Source organism: Astyanax mexicanus, chromosome 13 (assembly GCF_023375975.1).
Source record: "Astyanax mexicanus isolate ESR-SI-001 chromosome 13, AstMex3_surface, whole genome shotgun sequence".
Lineage (NCBI taxonomy): Eukaryota > Metazoa > Chordata > Actinopteri > Characiformes > Acestrorhamphidae > Astyanax > Astyanax mexicanus.
This window is the reverse complement of record NC_064420.1, coordinates 4,268,569-4,289,336: the sequence shown is the minus strand read 5'-3', so window position 1 is coordinate 4,289,336 and position 20,768 is coordinate 4,268,569. Positions and strand designations below refer to the sequence as shown.

The 20,768-nt window shown below is 38.5% G+C and overlaps 2 protein-coding genes and 1 long non-coding RNA gene across 4 annotated transcripts in view; all 3 read right to left on the bottom strand.

Moving 5' to 3' along the window:
- The window catches only part of LOC103032624 (probable phospholipid-transporting ATPase IIA), a 291,393-nt gene extending 281,617 nt beyond the window's left edge, over positions 1-9,776 (bottom strand). For both annotated transcript variants that reach the window (XR_007423853.1, XM_022677214.2), the window contains exons 1-5: positions 9,605-9,776; positions 5,170-5,314; positions 3,645-3,758; positions 2,446-2,554; positions 154-212 (exon numbers count right to left, since the gene is read on the bottom strand). Coding sequence is in view for 1 of the 2 variants with exons in the window: in XM_022677214.2 (XP_022532935.2) it covers positions 154-212; positions 2,446-2,554; positions 3,645-3,758; positions 5,170-5,314; positions 9,605-9,681 (504 nt within the window). In the remaining variant the exon portion in view is untranslated. The remainder of the gene's footprint in view (positions 1-153; positions 213-2,445; positions 2,555-3,644; positions 3,759-5,169; positions 5,315-9,604) is intronic.
- LOC125780593 (uncharacterized) overlaps positions 1-20,768 on the bottom strand; it is a 241,396-nt gene that overhangs the window by 53,971 nt on the left and 166,657 nt on the right. The window lies entirely within an intron of this gene.
- Positions 11,279-20,358, bottom strand: sall4 (spalt-like transcription factor 4). The gene is made up of 4 exons (XM_007258781.4): positions 20,151-20,358; positions 14,305-16,830; positions 13,900-14,204; positions 11,279-13,771 (listed from the first exon to the last, which is right to left on the bottom strand). Exons 1-4 carry the CDS (start codon positions 20,215-20,217, stop codon positions 13,346-13,348), a joined length of 3,324 nt encoding a protein of 1,107 aa, XP_007258843.3. The 5' UTR covers positions 20,218-20,358; the 3' UTR covers positions 11,279-13,345.

Here is a 20,768-nt window from a genome sequence, read left to right as displayed (position 1 = left end):
AACTGGACAGTCTGTTATGCCTCACTGGTTGGCCCAGGAATCAGATTACAAATCTCCAAAGCAGGTAAACAGCTGAAGCATTCATGAGGATAAGATGCCATTTGTCACAAGATCTCAAAGCTCCACAAAGACAGAGCTGATTAACACACTAACCTTTTCAACAATGATAAGATCTCCAACCTGGATGCCACTGCTTTTCACCTTCACGGTTCCTGTGGGAAGACAAAAGAAAAAGAACATAAACGATTCAAAATCGGAGAACTTATTAAAGCATTAAAGCATTTTATCAACTAATACTAATTTTAACTAAAACAAGTTTAAGATATTTTTTTAAATTATAATAGTAACAATACTAAGAATAAATATTTAAATAAAACTAATAAAAAGAACAATAACAAGTAGGAGAACTGTGAAATATTATGTACTGTAAACACACAGTAAAACCATGATTGATTTTTGAGGTAGTCCTTATATTGTGAAAACCTCACACTGTTTTAACCCTAGTAGTGAGTAGAAAAATACAATAAAAATAAATCTGAATTGAGTGCTAAAAGTTATTTTAAAAAGTTCAAAATCATACTCATTATTTTCTAACATTATTTTTTAAACAATACTCTCCTCTGAGCTTTTTTCTAGAGGGCTGGATCTGGGAGAGGGCAGAATGCGATCTCATTCCTCTGAGAATGAACCAGTAAAATTGTTTGGAAAAGGTCAGTGACCTATAACCTGTGCAGGGACCTCATACCCATGCATATGCAAAGCATTAGCATATACACAACACAGTGTGCACTCTGATCAAAAGAGATCACAGTACATTTACTCTTTAAAAAAAAATATATATATATATATATATATATATATATATATATATATATATATATATATATATATATATACAAGAAATTGAATATTTATTTTTAACTGAAAAATTATTAGATAATTGTAGAAAACAGAATATTATTCTTCAAATGTTTTATTTTATTTGTAATTTTTTATTATGATATAGACTTTTTTATTCTTACACCGCATTAAAAAAATCCTTCATATTCTTCAGAGCCAAAACCCAAAAGTCAGTACTTTTGACAGTGTGGGCAGTGTGCTAAGTCCTGCTGGAAAATAAAATCCACATCTCCATAAAAGTTGTCAGCAGAGGGAAGCATGAAGTGCTGTAAGATTTTCCAGGAAAACAAAACTGCACTGACTTTAGACCTGTTATAACACACACTGCCTGTAACAGCCAAAAGTACCAACTGGTCTTATATAATATCTTATTATCTTACTATCTTGATTTTATGTAATTTTCTAAAACACTGATTTTTGGGTTTTTATTGGCTGTAAAACAATACAAAAATCAACAATATAAAAAAAATAACGCTTAAAATAGATCACTCTGTGTGTAATACATCTATATAATATATGAGCTTTACATTTTAATATTTAAAATTACTGAAATAAAGTAAACTTTATAACAAAAAAAAATCAATCATATTCTAATTTAATTTTTTTCATAATGCTTATAATATCGTTATCACAAAAATACCCTGAAATATCGCAATATTATTTTATGGCCTTATCACCCACCCATCCACCCCTAGAGGCCAGATACAAATCAGTCTCTGGTGGATATGTAATGGAAAAAAATGAAACATTCCCGCATTGTGCATCTCAATTCTTTTTTAGTGAACGTTAGCTAACATCATAAATCTCACCATCACCTCTCAATGGTGTGACTCAATAAAACAGGAAGGTGAGGGGCACTAAATATGACCAACTTTGAAGTTCTCCATTCCTGTAGCCTCGGCCAAGCGTTCATTAGCCCTCCCAGGTAGAAAGCCACAGCAAAACGCCACTAATCTGCTTTATTAGCCACCTATACGGGACAGTTACTGCAGGGCTACAATGGCCTGGGTTTATGAGGACGAGAGTCTGCCAGATCAAAGGACAGAACGTGATAGAAACCACAGGAGGCGCTCTGATTTCTGCAGTCAGAAGTAATTCATCTCCCTCTTTTTACATCCCTTCCTCAAATTAAGCCCAATCCTTCACGCTTCCATAAGCCTGATTTTATGCTGCCAATTTATTGACAATCTTTCAAGAAGATTTTTCAGCCAAATTCATTCAACACTGCAACTGTAGCAAAATCAGAATATATAGAATATATAAACACTCCCACATTAAAAACAAATGGCTTAGAGCCTTTAAAAAGGGCACTAAACCCACTGATTTTTGCTGATTGCACCTTCAGCTCGAATTTGTAAAAGGCTAAAAAATGGGGGTGATGGGTGATGTATGGGTTTAGAAGCAGGGCACGAGGGTGAGCTGATTGGCTGAGCCGCAGCAGCAGCAGTGTGCCTCTGATAGCATTGGGTGAGATGCAAATAACTTCTGTCTTCTGTGTGACAAATACTCCAGCTGCAGAGTCTTTCAGTGTAAACAAAAGCTCACCTCTTGTGGAGAGTTTGCTGTAGATCTGTGAATTGACTTCTTTGTCCCGCAGGAAACATCGTATTTCTTCCACTGCTTCCCTCACTATGGTAATAATCAAAACAAATCCCTGTAGAACAGAAAAAAAACATTTATTTGTAAAAAATAAATAAATAAAGGAATAAAAAAGACTAAATAAAGAAAAAAGATAAAAAACAATGCAAGTAGGACAGCAGAGATTTGTGAAAAGTACTGATATTAGCCAGGTATCTTATGTATGCTGTTTTTGACATTTTAATCTATATAAAATATTCAGAGATGCTTTAGAAACAAATGTAATGTTTATTTGCCTTACATTTTAGCTTTCAGCTAACTGTATACAAACAATAAAATGAAAGGTTTCTACTAAGAAATTAGTTTTCACTGTTTTTTGGTTTCACATTTATTTAGTTAACTGGTCCTTACACAGACTATTCTAGCATTAAACCATCTTTGCATAATTAACAGATTAAATAAAACAATAGAAACTACTAAAAATAAGTAAAAGTTAAGTCAATTTAAAGGATTTTAAAGTAGAACAAACAGAGCAGAAAAAAAATTATCGGCCGATACCAATATAATTCATCAATCATTGTGCATCCGTAAAAAAACATTTCATTTAATTTTTGTTAATAATCTATGTTAAATGGATCAAAAAAATATTTTGACTGCACAATACTGAAAAACCTGACATTGCAATATTTTTATCATTTTTATTGGGATATTTAGAAATACCGAAGTTTTCACCAGATTTCACCAGGATCCAATGAACCAATGTGATAATAATATTCTTAAACATTCCTTTTGTGTGCAGCTAAAATTGTAAAATTGTAAAAAGAATAAATAAATAAATTAAATAAATAAATAAATAAATAAATCATTTGGCCTTACACTAGGACTTTCATAAAAAATATATACTTATCTTATAATAAAGGGATATAATCTCAATCTTTTTTACCTTGATATTGTTTCATTCATTAAGATTATTTAATAAATCTTTATTCTTAACGAAATAAACATTTATTGTTCTACTGCGTATGTGCAAATTGCAACTGAATCTGAAACAACATACTTTGCAGCCCTAATTGCTTTTAAATGTACCTGCAAAGTTACCATTTTGGAGATACATGCTTTTATTTTGTCAGACTCTATTCTATAAGAGAAGACAGGGTTTAACTCACCAGTGGAACCCAGTAAGTGTACAGAGCTCCTAGTCTGAGTTCATTCACGAACTGAGAGCAGGCCAGCAGCAGGAAGTACAGGTTGAAGAAGTACTTGAACTGGTTGAACAGCACCTACAAACACAGACAGTCATTTGTTTGGTGATATTCAGTGGTATGGTGGCACAGGGTGTTGCAAAAATAGAAGTTGTTGTGGTCAAAACCTCTGTTTAAAGTCTAAATATTGATTGGGAAACTACAACAAATTATCTCATTTTTTAGAGCTTATTTTGATATTTCATATATCTCAATGCTTTATTTATATACCAGCACAATGGTGCATTCTTTATCCTTCTTTATTCTGTTTATTGTTGAGTTAAAAGTCGGACTTAAATTCTGCTGTGCCAAAATATCAACACGCCTGATATTTACCTGAACACACCTCACTTCCAGACCACCACGCCCATCAGGTTACATATATTCCTATATATATTTAAACACTAACACTATTTTAAGGGTGCAGGAGCGAGGCATGAAAATATAGTGTTGACGGGGTGTAAGATAGCAAAGAGCATCGTGACACGCCTTGCGCAGGGTGTACGATAGGCCTTATTAACGCATGTTTAGAAACATTAATAAATTAATCATTTTACCCATTTTGGCCCCAACATCCTGGCGTAATTTACTCTTTTTACAGAGCGTATTTATAGCATTTATAACAATATTTAGTGATGTTTAGAAGGTAGATTAATTTGACATATAGATGAAATATGGGTATTCTCTGCACTCCTCTCTCTCTCTGCACTTTTAAAAAGTTCCTTTTCATACTTTTAAAAAATTTAAATTGTATTGTACAATTTGTGTTCAAAGTTAAAAAGATAAAATTGGGCTTATATTTGAACACAGATAAAAGCTTATAGTGGTAATCTAACATTGGTTATTTAATGTTTTACATTTAAATATTAATGTAAGAAAAAATAATGTGTTTAAATGCCAATAATTATAGTAAATAATTTTTTTTTAAATCAATCGACTACCCTAGTTGAATTACAGTACAGTACTACAGTACACACTAACAGCATTTCTGCTGAAGACTCCACTGATACACTTCAAAATGTAACATACTAAACTTTCTAAAAATATTTCAATAGTTTATTTGTTTGAATATATATATTATCATCATGTAGTTTATGTATTATATATTTTCTTTGCACCTACAGCACTTATTTTAGTCTATGCTGTGACATGTTTAATAAAATACTTACTACCACAGTGACAAATTCATCCCTCCACACAGAAGTAAAACAGGTAATTGTTATTTGCAATGCAAATGTTTTCATTTAAACAAAAAACTTGTAAATGATGTATTTAGCAGAGGGATTGTATTGCCATTGTTTAAGGAAATCACAGTGAAGATTAGTCTGATTTAGGAAAATATGGAAAACAAAGGAACATATCGAGTGACCACGTCCTAATCTTATCCAGAGCAAATCAGGATACAAGAACATAAAAGTGTCCTACAACGTTAACATTCACAGTGTCTTACCCCGGGTAAGAAGGTGAAGAAATTGTATTTTTGGTTGTTTATGACGTTTCGCGGGTATCTCTGTTCCCTCTTCTCTGGGTGACCTAACCATACGGTTCGTGGACGGAAATCTCCCATCCCACAGCAACTCGACCATGGGCAGCACCTGCAAACAACCGAAAAACACATTCATTAATTTACCTTATAAACAAAACAACAGGAAATAATCACGATCATGAGGAATCCAGCACTGGAATCATACTTTCTGGGCCGCATGGCGAGCGCATCAGCCTGAGCTCCTCACACATATACAGTAAATTCCCTCCAGCACCGACTCTGAATGAGTGAATGGTGTTTCAGCCACGCTGCGTCAGCGTGCACCACCGAGCCCACTTTATCAAACAACCACCTCCTTCCTCAAACAAACCTTATCAACAAAACAAAGAGGCCTGGCATAGAGTTCTGTGTCAACTCATTTCTGATTGAATATTACCTTCTGCATACAAAACAGTTGGCAGGTACTCAGCCGATCTTTTCTCGAGTTCTGAGAGAATATAAATAACCTAGCATTGGAACCTTTACGTAATTGATTTGGTCATTCATTAGTGTACAAGTTATTTACAAGAATTAACAACAAGACTGTTTGGTCAAAAAGACCTCACAAAATATTTTATTACGCATTCAAAATCATTTAATTTTACAAAAATGTGACAAAAATGTGACATTTTTCTAGTCAGGTTGTAAAAAGCAGTAAAGCCACTCTAGTGAAGTCCTGCGATATAAAGGTCTCCACTTTAATTCATCCCAAAAGTGTTCTATTGGGTTGAATTTCAGACCAATCAAGTTCTTCTACACCAAACTTGCTCATCCATGTCTTTATGGACTCACTTGCTGGTGTGCAGTCATGTTGGAACAGGAAGCAACTGTTCCCAAACTGTTCCTTAAAGTTTGGAAACATAAAATAGTCCAAAATCTCTTGGTATGTTGAAGCATTAAGAGTTCTTTTCAGTGGAACTAAGGGGCCAAGCTTGAAACTGAACTGAATCATCATTATCCCCCCTTCACCAAACTTTACACTTGACACAATGCATTCAAACAAATACTGTTCTATGAGCAACCGCCAAACCCTGACTCGTCAGTCTATTGTCTGTAAGTTTTGGGATTTAGGGGATTTAGGGCCCTCTCTGGTGAGAATGGATAATTGCACCAAGCATGCGGAGGAATCATTTTAAACTGGGCGAGTGTGATGCGGTCTCCTTTCAGAGTGGATGAATCCAATTCCAGATTATGTTTAGTCAGTAAGAGAGAGAGCATGCTTAGTCATAAACTGCTGAGGGAAATGTCTTCAGAGGATGTAAGAGAGTTTTGTCAGGGTAAATGAATGAGCTACTGAGGTCTAATTTTCCCCTTCTGAAGTCTTCATTGCTCCACCAGCCGCTTGCGTTCAGTAAAAAACTGAGCTGGATACTCTTTTAGAGGCTGTACATGTGACGTAAGTATGTAAAAGAGCCGACACTCTAGTTTTTAGAATTAATATTTTAGGCTTGGCAGCGCTGGTCGTTCCAGCACACTGGTACTATCAAACACAGTATTTTGAAGCATTTCTCCAATCAGAAATGCTTTTGCTTTCAGTATAAAAACAAAATAATACAGACTGCCACTTCAACACCACCATTTGGTGATGTAAGGATGGATGGATGGAGCTGCTCAGCCATGGAAACCATTTCATGAAGCTCTTTAATCTGTTAATTTACATGGTCTACCACTCTGTGGCTGACTTGCTATTGTTTTCAGTCACTTCCACTTTGTTATAAGAGCACATACAGTTGACAGAGGGATATTTAGTAATGAGGAAATTTCACGACTGGAAATGTTGCACAGGTGGCATCCTGTTACAGTACCACGCTGGAGTGGTAAACATTAAAAAATTATTTCATTAATATAATGTAGAGGCAGTCTGCATGCCGAGGTGCTTGGTTTTATCCACCTGTGGTCATGTAAGTAATTGAAATATCTAAATGTAATCATTCGGTTTGGGTAAGATAATACATTTGGCCATCCAGTCTTTATATAATATTTTTATTTTATTCATTGTTTATATGTTAATAAGAAAATCTCTGTATGCATTAAGGTCATAGTGGCTGAAGGGGGAAATTCTTTGACACACACACTCAAACAAATGTGGTATTTGAGGTTAAAGTCCAGTGTATTTGAGTTAATCCAATAAAACTGATTCCTGATCCTGTCTGGCCAACAAGAAGACACGCTGGATAATAAAGTGGCAGCAATATAATGGAAATGAGGTTGGTGACTACTGAACAATGTCTATTCCAGGTAACGTGAGCCATTTCATTCCTGAAGGTTGTAAATGTGAGCTTGACTGTTCATTAGACAAAAAGCATGTAAAACCGCTCCACAGCAAAACAAATTTTGCTGCCCACACTAACACTACACCTTAAATCAGGGTCTGCATATAGTTTAGAGCAGTGGTTCTCAAATATTTTAGACCATGTACCACCAACAATCGAATCAAAACACCCTGAAGTACCACCTTTAAATCATTCCACAGGAATGCACATGCCACACACACTGTTACACAGTAGGCCAGAGGTGGCCTTCACTTATTAAATGTTAAATATTATCTCTTTTGCCAAAGCTGCTTCCCCTTGACAGACTTTGTTTAATATGAAAAAGTAAAAAAATACATTGTGTAAAAGTATGGAGTATACTGAGGTTTTTATGCATTATTAGGTATTACATTTGCTATTTGTGATAAACAAAAAAATATAGTGTGACAATGTAATTCTAACTGAGGGACACACAATAAACATACAATTTGTAGCAAATATGATAATTTTATTCAGGACAAAAAGGATTAAATATGTAAATTGTAGATTCTTAATAGCTTTTGCTTTTACATTTAACTTTAAGCTATTTAATTCATGCAATGCAAAATTAATGAAAACCTCTTCACGCTCTACTGTTCTCGATCTAACCTGAAGGCCACATGAAGTTTGGAGGTCTGTAGTGATGAGATTGGCTCTGCACAATATGCTCCTCAACATCCACTGACCCTGCTTTATTTTCACACTGAGTTTCTTTCACTGGGTTATAATATCACTGACAGTTGGCTGTGGAATATTTATTTGTGTTCTTGCACAGGTGCTGCATCCTATCAGAAGCAATCTGCATGGGGAAATATTTCACACTTCGAACTTAGTGATAAAACTCTTGCAACCAAATAATAAAAAAAAAAACAGGAGGACCAGTGAGTTGTTAGGCTTTCTAAGTCACATGACATCACGTTCAGTAGCTTCTCCATTTTTGACTTGCTGTTGTGTTTTTCGTGGAACTCAGCGGAAACGTGTGCCCAAAGTGTAATTACGGTGTGTGGCAGTGGACAAATAGCTATTTTATTAAACGTGAGGAGACAAAACTCAGAGATGTGCGTCCAAGAGAAAAACACATACACGGTCATTCTGGATGGGAATAAAATCACAGAAGATCTCTCATAAAAGAGAAAATAACCCCAGGACCCCCTGTGAAACCAATCTTGTACAGACATTGCTTAAGTGTGTTTGACATTTATTTTTTTTTATTTTATTATCCCGGCAGTGTATTGCATATATCATTATAGGGGTATGAAATGGCCTGTATCGTGATATGAAATGTTGGTCATATCAGACAACCCTAGCCCACGCTGGTGTTTAAAACACCCCCAAACCTGGACTGGACACCCTGAATAACCAAATTAGGTTAGTTAATGTTAAATATCTAACTAGTAACGCTAAGCTCTAGTTTAGAGGAATTTACTGAGGTATTCTGAGTAAAACTGGCTCTATACAGGCAGCAGCAGCCAATGTGGTTTGACAATAAAGCACTGTGTGTCCTTTTCTTCCGGCTCTCTGGCGTTTTAAACAAATACTGAGTCTGAAACGCTGAATATCCACCTGATAACACCCGGAACAAGGGCTCTCCTATCCGTCATCCTCCATCTACCTCCTCCTCCTGCTGCTGCTGGTGCACTTGCACAGACTCGCCCTGCCTGGACTCCATTCACTCATATAAGATACAACCAAATACATCCTACACCCAGGCTCTTTGTCTGTTTAATAACCGGCTAATAATAATAACAATATGTGTTTCCTTTATTCTTTTATTTATTTAAATAAATTACATCAATTTTCTAAAGGGTAGCACTTAAATAAACGAATATAATGAACGTTATCACGTTATAAACAAGCCCAGAGGCTAAGCTAGGCTAGCTAACACTTAACGTTAAGTTAACCCACTGCCTTAGCTAACGTTAGCTATGTTAGCTAACTAGCCGGCTAACCCAAGCTAACAAAGCTAGCCTAGCTTCTAATGTAAATACCAGTAAATTCCTTAGGCCGAAGCCTTCCCAACCTAACCAGCTCACTGAAAATACACACCCAGTGATACACCGTTCTCTTACCCATTCCTGTGCTTGTTGTCGTGTCGTTTTTTGTGCCGCACCGGCTGCAGGGGGATGTTATCCGGGATGCCTGCCATTCTGCTGGGCTGACACTTGCGAAATCGCCCCAGCCGTTGTTGACTGGAGGTGGGCGGAGGCTGAGCAGAGCTGTCAGACTCAGAGCGGCGGGGCTCAACCGAGCTGCCTGCCTGCCTGCCTGTCTTGTTTGTGTGTGTGTGTATGTGTAAAAAAGGATGTTCTGTTCAATCTTCTTAGATTTTGACCAGCACAAAGTGTGTATTCGTTGGAGTTGATGGTTCAAGATTAATCTGTACAAGCTGGTAACTAGAATGAATAAGCTTGACCATGATTGTTGACCTGCATGATCTGTGTTTTTTTAATGAGAGATACAACCAAAGATTACCAAGTCCAGATTACCAACGTTTGACCAAGTTTCTACATGTTGGTTTAACTGGCAAGGTCAGCATGACCAAGCTGTTTGACCAGCAAGAATGACATGACCAAGCTGATTGCTGAGTATAGTTTCGTCATGCCGGTCAAACAGCTTGGTCATTTTGGCCTTTCTTATCATGTCTACCAACCAGCTTGGTGATGCTTGCCTTGCCAGTTAACCAACATGATCAAACTTGGTCAAACATTGGTCATCCAGATGAAAACATACTCAACAATCAGACTGGTCATACCAGATATGTCCATTCCACTTGCATGGTCAAGCATGGGCTTTGATGGTCAAGGTGGTTGGAACACTGGTGATCTAGACTCTAGATGTGACAAGAAATGCCAAAATGACCAAGCTGTTTGACCAGCATGACTGGCATTACCAGTCTGATTGTTGAGTATGTTTTCACCTGGACGACCAGCTTTTTATCCACCTACACCATAAAAGACCAAGCTTGGCCATGCTGGTTGAACAGCTATTTAACCAGCATGACAAACAAGACCAAGATGGTTGACCAGCAAGAGCGCCATGGCCAAGTTTGTTGACTAGCATGACCAGCATGGCATAGCCAGTGATACTAGCTGGAAAAGCAACATGACCAGTATGACCAGGTTGATTGACTGGCATGATCAGCATGGTATAGCAGCCATTGTTGACTGGAGTTGGGAGGCCATGCCAGTCTTGCTGGTTGACCAGCTTGGTCAAGACTAATCTGGACAGGCTGATTGACCAGCATGACCAGACTGATTGTTGGGTATGTTATTGTCTTGACCCTCAAAGATCAAGCTTAACAATGCTGGTTAAACTGCATTGGGGAGCAAGACGAAGGGTGTTAGAATTCCAACTAAGAGCATCCACCATGTCTGCCTAGCCCACATTCCACCCACGGCAGATTTTTTATTTTTTTTTATTAAAATGAATAAAAATAAAAATTAAAACATGTATGTCTCTACACATTACATAAAGCAAAACACTTGAAGGCTTTTTTTGTGGCTCAAAATAGAGTCTCAGCCAACAAGCACAAACTCCTCACCACAACTCAAAATCAGGGTTAAAATCTGGCTAAAAGTTGTGTAGTGGGAATCCAGCTTTGTGTGTTTAAAAATAAAGAATTGTACAATTAAAGGGTATAAAACCCAATTAATCTGCTAATAAAAGACTAATAAGAGCTGTTTTTAGAGACTCAATGCTGTTCTATGAATGATGTGTTGATTAGCTTTCATAAACATCAAAGACAATTTGAAAAGTCATCCTGGGTTTTTATTTAAAAAAAAAAAATCTCAAGAGGATGAAGAGAAAAAAAACCCGCAAACATTTACAAAACATCTACACTGTAAACAAGCCTAAAACAGACTCAACGTTTGAAAAACCATACAAGACCCCTTGATCTGACACTGTCTCTTTCTTTTACATTATGAAAAGGCACAACTCGGCAAATATGCATAAAGATAAATGTACAGGAGTCTTTGTTGGTTTATTCTGAGCAAGTGTTGTTGTGCAAAGTGTCCAGCAATACATTCATTACAAACATCAGCAGGTTATGGATGAAGATTGTAATGTGACCATAACATCACTTACTCAGAGCACATGGTAGCAAAAAAAAAATAAAAAAATAAAAAAAGTTCAGTAGAGTGAGAACATGAAAAGAAATCTAAATGAGGTAGAAGTAGTTTGACTTAAGTCAACATTTAGAGCCAGAAGATGCGCTATACAGTTTAAGGATGCGTACACACATACAACTACTGATGACAGGACAAAAGAGCAGTCGGCACTAGGTGGCTTAACTTAATAGGGGGTGGAGGGGCAGATTTAAGACTGCCTCTCCTCTTTGGTTATGATTGCAGCAATGCAGCATGTTGCCCAACACAAGCAGCACATGTAACAGCACATTCTGACCAGACAGATACAGTGTGCAGCAGCAGCAGCTCACCTAGAAAGATTAAAGTAAACATTGGGAATCAAGGTGGGGGCAGTAATGGCAAATAAACAGCTTTTAGGGTCAACAGATGATTGATACAGTTAATCTACTCGATTTTCTCCTTTTTGCAGAATGTAGGAAATAAGTAATAAAGTGCAGGGATGTGTTTCAGCATTATGCTGGCCCTAAAGAAAGCCCGTTTAGTCCCACTGATAAGAGAAGAGAGGAGATGACTACATAAAAAAAAAAGGTCCAAATGTCATCTGAAGAAATAAAATACTAAAATAAAAATATACAATAATAATGCCGGACATGGAGAGGAATCGGGATTGGGTTAAATGTTTATGCATTTCACAAAACAATACTCTAAGGCTACATGCAAAAATATAGTACATTTTGGTCATAAAGAACCTTCATTACAATCGAGTGGTGCTTTTTTTCCTTCAACAATAAAATATCAAAAACAAAAAACAAAAAAAAAACAAAAAAAAAAAAACTGCACCACGTAAACAGGCACTTAAGTTTCGTTTTTGGTAGAGCAGAAAGAAACGGCGAGGAAAAAAAAAAAAAGACAAAATAACTTAACATGAAACCTAGTTCACACACATCAACAATGCCAAGTTTGCCAGGCACTTTTTTCCCCCCACAGGTGAGCTTGGGAAGAGGAACACCAGCAAGCTGTTCTACACAACACAACCCTGCGAAGCTGCATAACGTTAGCTCTAAAAGAGCTCAGACGAGAGCATAGCAGTTGTGACAGCGTAGCTTCACCTATAAGTAGTAGATGTCGCAACAGGAGCATGAGACCAGCCATGTAGCGGAGACTACAAGCAGTTGATTTTGTTAAAAATAATGCTTATAGTATAGACAGACGACAGCACAAGTACCACAACCAAGTACCTTGTGAGTGTTGATAATTGTGTTCAGCAGACTGCATCACACAAACACACACACAGAAACAGAAACAGCAAGTTCTCACTAGTAGGACAGTTCTGGAATAAAGCCATTTCAAGTAAAACTTGTACATACATACATTCATTCATTATTTCAACTTCTAGAAACATTACTGACAAATACCCGCATATATTAAAGAAGGAGAACAGTAAGAACTACAGTAGTTACATCTGGTTTAGCTAATGAATCTAAGATTTTCAATGGATGGCATGGAAGTCTGAGAGGAAAAAAAAAAGAAAAGAAAAAAAAAATCCAAAAGCTGCCCATTTTAGGACTTTCAGAATGTGATGAGGCTAAACTACTAACTGAAAACGAATGCAATGCAAAGGGCTGGATGACGTGATTGCGTCAAATTCTGTGGCAAACTCTCAGTGGGTACAAAAGTTAATATCAAATTGCTGGGCCTTTTGAGTCTTTTAAGTAAGTGGGCTTAATTTACTTTGCCCTCCTCCATAAAATGTGGAAACTGTGATTTGACTACACTCTCTGAGCCGTTCTTTTCCATTTCAGCAACAGCAGCTGGAAGGCCTGAGTGGGAGGAGTCCATCTTCAGTCCTCCAGTGGAGGCAACCAATGGGCCCCCAGCAAGACTTCCAGGGAGCGGGATGCCTCCGTTTTGGATGACCGAAATCTCGTTGGTTTTCATAGTCAGCCCGTTTGTGAAAGCAGCAGCGTACTGATTCCACACCGACGGGTCAAAGTTCATGGGTGAAGGGATCAAGTCTTTCGGGGGCTGCAGCATTTCTGGCATCATCTTGGATTCGGCACCCACAGCAATCAGCGCCATGGGGTTATCCAGGGACAGGCGCTGGCCACGCCTTGCTGTATTATTCCACATGTGTGTTCCAACGTGTACCTGCGTAACAGATGGATATAGATCAGTTTTCATGAAATTTCCAATTTATATAAAACATATATACATATATACATTGTAGTAAGGTAAACATGTTTCATTAAAAATAAATAACTATTTAAATTAAATACCTTGAGGTTTCCTTTCGTAGTGAAAGCTCTGCCGCAGATGGTGCAAGCAAAGGGCTTCTCTCCAGTGTGTGTACGTTCATGAATCTGCAGCGCACTGGCAGAAGAGAAGTTCTTGCCACATGCGTTACACAGATGTTGCTTGGTAGAGCGGCGAGGGCCACCAGAGCCAGGAGGCGGTGTGGCAGTCCCCTGGGGCAGCTGAGAACCATACTGGCTGTGGGCACTCATTGGATTCTCCTGAGGAATCTGCATTTCTAGTTTAACCAAACTTGGAGGCATCCTCAAGAATGACATTTGACCCGCAGCTGTGAAGAAAGAAAAGAAAAGAAAAATTCAGATTTAAGTCAGACATAATTTCAATGTTTAAAACATGAAATTTAACTGTTATTAATGATGGCAACTTACGATATTCTCCGTTCGAGTACGGCAGGCCAGGTTCTTCTTTAATGACTTTCGCTGTGAAACTAGAAGTCAGGTCCAGCGCTCCATTTGTCTCAGGAAAATCATGCGCTGCACTGTCAGAGTCCATTCTGGCTGTAACCACAGCTCCATTGTCAGTTTTTGCAGATTCCGGAGACTTCACCTGTCCATTGTCCAAATGTCCATTTAATGGAGATGAAGAGTGGAAGGAGACCGAATCTGAAGCTGCTGGACTGCGTCCGTTTTTGTATTCCAGCTCGCCAGCTGTCGACGGTGACTCTTTGGGGCCGCAGTCACTCTCCGAAGCAGTGCTGCTCTGTCGCTGCAGGTTCAGGGCTGACGTGAGGCTTTTCATGTGGTTTTCTAGAGCAGTGATACCTGAGAACATGGCAGCAGGTGAGCCATTGAAAGGCTGCTCCCCTTTTGAAACGGGTACAGGACTCGTCTCGGATGCGTTCTGCTTCTCCTGATTGTCCAAATCCAGATCTTGTTCCTCCATGCTCTCCTCAAGCCCACTGACATCCATGTTCTTATCCTCTAGCAAGCCGGAGTCCATCATTTCAGGGCTCTCGTACTGGCTATCTGGCAGGGGTGTGTTGGGAATCTGGCCACCCATGTGCATCCGAATGTGCTGCTGCAGGACAACAGCATTGGTGAACTTCTTTTGGCAGATTGGACAGGAGTGTTGCATCTTAAGTGGAGTGTTGGCCCTATGGACGCCATAATGAGCTTTGAGGTTGCCCTTGGTGGAAAAGGCCCTTCCACAGATCTTACATTTGTAGGGCCGCTCGCCAGTGTGTGTGCGGTAATGCATCTTGAGCGAACTTTGGCAGCTCAAGACCCTGTGGCAGATTAAGCATTCATTGGGGTCGTTGGTCCTTTTCTCCAGGCAGTCAACCATCTGCTGAAGTTTGGCCGTACCGGACCCGTTTTCTCCAGGGTGGCCATTGCCATTCACATGTTGAAGACCAGTTAGAGGATCTGAGGCTTCCTTGCCTTGATCCAGACCTACCTCATGATTGAGCACACCTGAGGAAATAGACGCACCATCACTACCAGATGAGGAGGGTCTTTGCGTGTAGATTTCACCAGCTGGAACTGGAATGTCGAATGATGGCTTGAAGCCCTGGAGCACTGGTGGGTGGAGGCCAGAAGATGGGTGGCCAATGACTGGTTTACTATCCACCATATTGGAATCCTCCATAGGCACAGACATGCCATAGGGAATGCCGTTGTTTGTGGGAATGTTGTCCAGGTGCTCTGGTACAGGATGCGGATTCATCTTAATGTGCGGATATTTGTCTTTGTGCCTCTGGAAATGCACTTTGAGGTTCCCTTTAGTTGTGAAACGGTTTCCACAGATGTTGCACTTGAACGGCCGTTCGCCCGTGTGCGAACGCAGATGAATCTGGAGGGCGCTGTCGTTCCCGAAGGTCTTCCCACAAAACTTGCATTTGTGCTTAAACATCTGCTCACCAGTTCCGTTTTTCATTTCTGTAGGGCTAGGCACCTTGCTTTTCACCTTTTTGGAGGGGTCGATACCTGCTGCAATGGCACTGAAGGGACTTTGGAACGCCGTGACTGCTGGCGACTGGGGAAGTAACGCCGGAAGCCGGCTGGCTAGATCTGGGAGCCCTTTTATCATGTCCGTCTTCAAGGGTACGGTGCCAGCACCTCCGGTGAGCGACGTGGGAACATTACTGGGCTGAGGTAGTTTACCTTGCTTGAGAGCTTCCAAAGACAAACTCTGGGAGCCTGTTCGCTTTCCTATTAGCGCAGCAGCTGCCGAGAGCTGTTGGGAAAGATGTGCACCAAGTGCCTTGAGGGGGTCCATGGCAGCTCCCACTGCAGAATGCAGGCTTTGAGGTGCCATCATAGCCACCTGAATACGAATCTGCTCCGTCAACTGGATCTGCTGTAGCTGCTGTTGCTGAAGGCTCACCAGCTGCTCCAGGATCATGGGTATGGCTTGGATGGTGCTGCTGTCTTGCGGCGATGAAGGTGGTGGAGACTTCTGACTAGAAGAACTAGAAGAATTTGAAGAATTGGACGAATGCTGAGTCACAGCAACTGTCGTGCCAGGCATGGTTTTAAGAGTCACATTAGAGTCTTGTAATTTAGAGCTGGGCAAGTAGCTCATGTCAGGGCTGCTGGATGGATCCTCTTGGCCGTGTTTCAAGTCAACATCTCCATTAAGTTTTGGCTCGTCCTCCATCCCGTCGACCAACTCCATACTGTGCTTCGACTGGGAGTTACTGCTGGACTGGCCATCGCTGTGGTCGCTCTGGAAGTCTCCAGGGGAGCACTGGGAGAACTCGGGCAGTACGTCACCCCCGTCGCCGTCCTTCATGATGACAACCTGCTGACTTTTAGTGCAGTTTCTCTCGTGCTCAAGAAACTCAGCTTCGTCAAAGAACTCGGCACAGCATTTCTCGCAGACTCTCGTCTCTTCCATTCGGCACCTCTTGATCTCGTTTCCATCCTCCTCAGGTTGGATATCTTGAAGAACCCCTGCAGCAGAAAGAGATAGAATACAAAAATAGAATTAATTATTGAAAAATGTATATGTACATGTCTAATTTATTTTACCCATATTACCACCATAAATGTTGATCTACCTTGACCTTAAGCAGTCATCATCACATTGTTATCACAATGTAAGATAATGTGCAATATTCACATTGCAGGACATACAATGTCACATATACATAATTAAGTCAAACAACTTGAAGGATACCATTTCAGATATAGACCTGTGTAAAACATTTTTATCCCCCACTCCACTGCACAGAGGGAGTTCATGTATATCACTCAAGTGAAAATGTATGTATTTTGTAATAATCACTGTATATCCATCTATATCGTTCAAAAAAAGCAGCATAAATGTGTATATAAAATTACAAGTTACATATACAGCAAACAATGACCTTTTCGATGATGCAAACAGTGTTTTTGTCTTTGCCAGAAATTATGAACTAAATATAGAGGAGTGAGCAAAATACACATTTAGGCAACTTATTTTAAGCAGTAGACAATGAATAAAAATGAGTTAAAAAAAAAAAGTACAAATATTGATTTTTGTTTAATGTGGTTTATAAAAAAAAATAATAATAAAAAAAAAAAATAAAAGTACTATGCAACTCAAAAGGCAGAGGTATACAGTGAATATGAATTACACTGCCCTCTGCCACTATTCACCAGAAGGGGGCGTAGTTTACAAAAAAAAAAAAAAAAAAAAAACAATCAAAGGATGAATGCACTTCTCCCCCTTAATCAAACTATACTGGGTCATTCAACAATTGAGCTCTTTCACTCAGATAAAGCTTTAGATATCCTCTACAGTACTGTTTTAAAAATGCCTGGCCCTTATCCAAGCCATTAACAAATTAAACTGTACCATTAACTACTTCAATTCATCCCAGATGTTTCATAGGTCCAACTCCAGTGTGTTCAAATTTATCATCTTCACATCTAGCCAATTTGTTGCTTTGAGTCCCGACCCAAAATAACCTCCTGATAAATTATAAATTGGTGTAATTATCATGCAGCGCTGGGACGCTGCCCAGACAGAGTAAACTGTCCACTTATTCATCCAGCAGACCTTTTCAACACTTCCATTGTTTGATAAAAACTGCCTCCCTTTTGGGGGGAGATCATATGTTAACACCCCACCTAAAGAAACTGTTGGGATTCTTAATGTCTCTTCACTGTTTTTGAATGGGGTGAGAAGCTGCAAATGGCTTTGAATTGCTCTGAAAACCCATAGACTCCCTAAATAGTACTGAACAAAGAACATTGAATGAATGGTAACTTTTTTTTGGGTTAAATTACATTATTTAAATGTTGATTAATAAAAAAACGACTTAAAATGCTTAATAAATAAATAGATTTTTTTTATTATTTAAAGGTTTTGAATGGTTAGGGCTCCCTCAAATAATATATTTTTAAAAATAAATAAATAAATAAAATTCTACACTGCCAGAATATAGCACAAGATATTAGAATAGAGTACAAACAAGATATACATATTTAAATTAACCTACATAAAGTTTAACACACACACACGATTGAAAGCTGAATTAACTTAAAATTGATGTGCACAAAAAATAATTCTGCATCAAAACAAAATTTTAACCCACTTTTTAATGCAGCAGAGATGGAAAATTAAAACACTGATCTAATATACATTTGCCATTTGAGAACAAACTTTATTTTTGCTGTTTATATACATTTACATATAATATATTTCAAATAAAAGCACAATGTGGAGAAGGTTAGATCTACAACACTTTAATACATTACTTTAATTATTATAATATTTTTAATGTAATTTACTAAAATTAAACATTACAAAGGTGACTCAATTAATACATGTTGCCTAGACGCAATGCTACATAAGGCCATAAGGTGGCGCATTAACTAACAAAAACAGGCAGCATGACCCCAACGTGACACGAGGTGATGTTTCTTACCTATATTTCTTTATTTCTATCCCTATTTTACCAGGATAAAGTGTCCCAAGTGACTTCAAATAATATTAAATATTAATACAAATAATAATAAATATCAAAACGTCCTAAAATCCAGCTATTTTGGGTGTTTTCTGTGGGGTCAAAGATCAGATCCAGAGTTACTAACCCAACTAGCTACAGTTTACACATGTGAACAGCAATCGACCCCCCACCTCCAGCACTCTATAGCTTACTTTTCCATCCCCCACATCTCCATCTCCATATGAAGCCCAAAGAAAGTCATAGCCAGGTTTTAACGAGTGGGGGGTGTACAGGGGGGGGGGGCATAGTCAAGTCAAAGACCTGTAGGGCGCCTTTGTTTTAGACCACGCTGTGATTATTATCTTACTAGTGCAAAAAAAAAAAAAAATACCACAAAAGAATATAATTGAATTTAAAACAGGAATAAACTGTGGCGTACAATAAAAACGTAAAAAGAAAGCATCAAAACGTGCACACTGTATCCACACTGAATAAGCGTGCCAGTAAATTCAATAACTAAATGTTCACAAACGAATCATACGAGTTAAAACGGGTCCAGGTCCAAACAGTAAAAATCCAACCCAGTTTTTCGTTCTAACCGCCTGAGCGGCTCTACCGCAGCTTACTAACTTAATAACTACCAGCCCAGGCGGTTGAAGCAAAATCCTGGGATGGATTTTTACTTATAAGTAGTTTTAGTAGTTCAAGCTTCTGTATGAAGCTCTTAACTTGCGTTAAGCACCACGATACAAGTATAAAAACATTTGAACAGTTTCATTTTCATTAAAAAAAAAGTTTTAGCGAGTTACAAACGTTTAAAAAGAAAAAAAGAGAGATATTACACTTGATACTTGGCACACGGTGTTGTATTGGACGAGGAATGAACGAAAATGATTTGTGCAAGCCTCAAAAACGAAATAATTAAAAGACGTACAAAAAAACGACAGAAAGAAAATGCTAGAACTAGGTTAACATGGGTTACACTAAGTTAAAATAAAAAATAAAAAAATATATAAAAAAAAGTTTAACGGAAACTTTTACTAAGCAGCACACATACAAACACACTACAAACTGGCTGGCGTTTAACGTAGTCAGGTTAATTAAATCAATATTAGGCCATTTTGTACGGTATTATATTATAGTACAAAATATTAAATACAAGACAATAGTATAAATATTAAAAAAGTTAACTCTAACTCTAATTCCAACTCCAAGAATCACCAACTCTAATAATCCAGCCATGAGCAGCAAACAGGCCTAATAAATGAAACGTATGGTAATATTGATGCGGATATTATTAAAAATATCTGCAACATCCGCGCTTTTATCGTGGCTTACCGTTCTCTACAGACGTGGGTTCCTCCGAGTTGATGTGCTGCGGCTTGGACTGCTTGCGTCTCGACATGGCAAACTCCAACCAAGCATCTGGGGGGCAAAATAGTAACGCTATTTCAGCCCTCTCCTTCCCAAACTCCGCAGGCTGGGGAAATTAGCCCTTCAAGTAGAAATGCGCATGTCAAAGTAATTATTATTATCAATAACGCGTTGCGATTTATCACGGCCCTCTGACAGCTGATTGGCTCCGGGCCAAGTGCTTACACATTATTCAAATAGGGCTTCATTGATGAGAAAAGCAGAGCGAGAGAAGAGGGCGGGCCGAGTGGAGGAGGCAGCCAATCAGAGCGGGAGGGAGGAGGGCGAGGGGGCGGGGCGAGAGGGAGAAGAGGGAGGAGGGAGAGAGAGAAAGAGAGGTAGAGGTAGGTAGATAGATAAAGAGAAGAAGAGAGAGAGAGCGTACGAGAGAGATTATTTATAATAATACTATTATTCATAATATAATAGTCACAGTTCTGTAACACAAACACATAAATATTTCCGCTCGTCACTGTTTATATGTGAGTTTATTCGATTTAAATTGGAATATTGCAGCACAATTGTTTGCTAATCATCCATTAT

Excerpts from the sequence above, each read along its gene's own strand:
- sall4 (XM_007258781.4), bottom strand. The coding sequence starts at position 20,217 with ATGTCGAGACGCAAGCAGTCCAAGCCGCAGCACATCAACTCGGAGGAA. Across the intron at positions 14,205-14,304 it reads GTACTCGAACGGAGAATATC|CTGCGGGTCAAATGTCATTC; the intron begins GTAAGTTGCCAT and ends CTTTCTTCACAG. Across the intron at positions 13,772-13,899 it reads CTACGAAAGGAAACCTCAAG|GTACACGTTGGAACACACAT; the intron begins GTATTTAATTTA and ends TCTGTTACGCAG.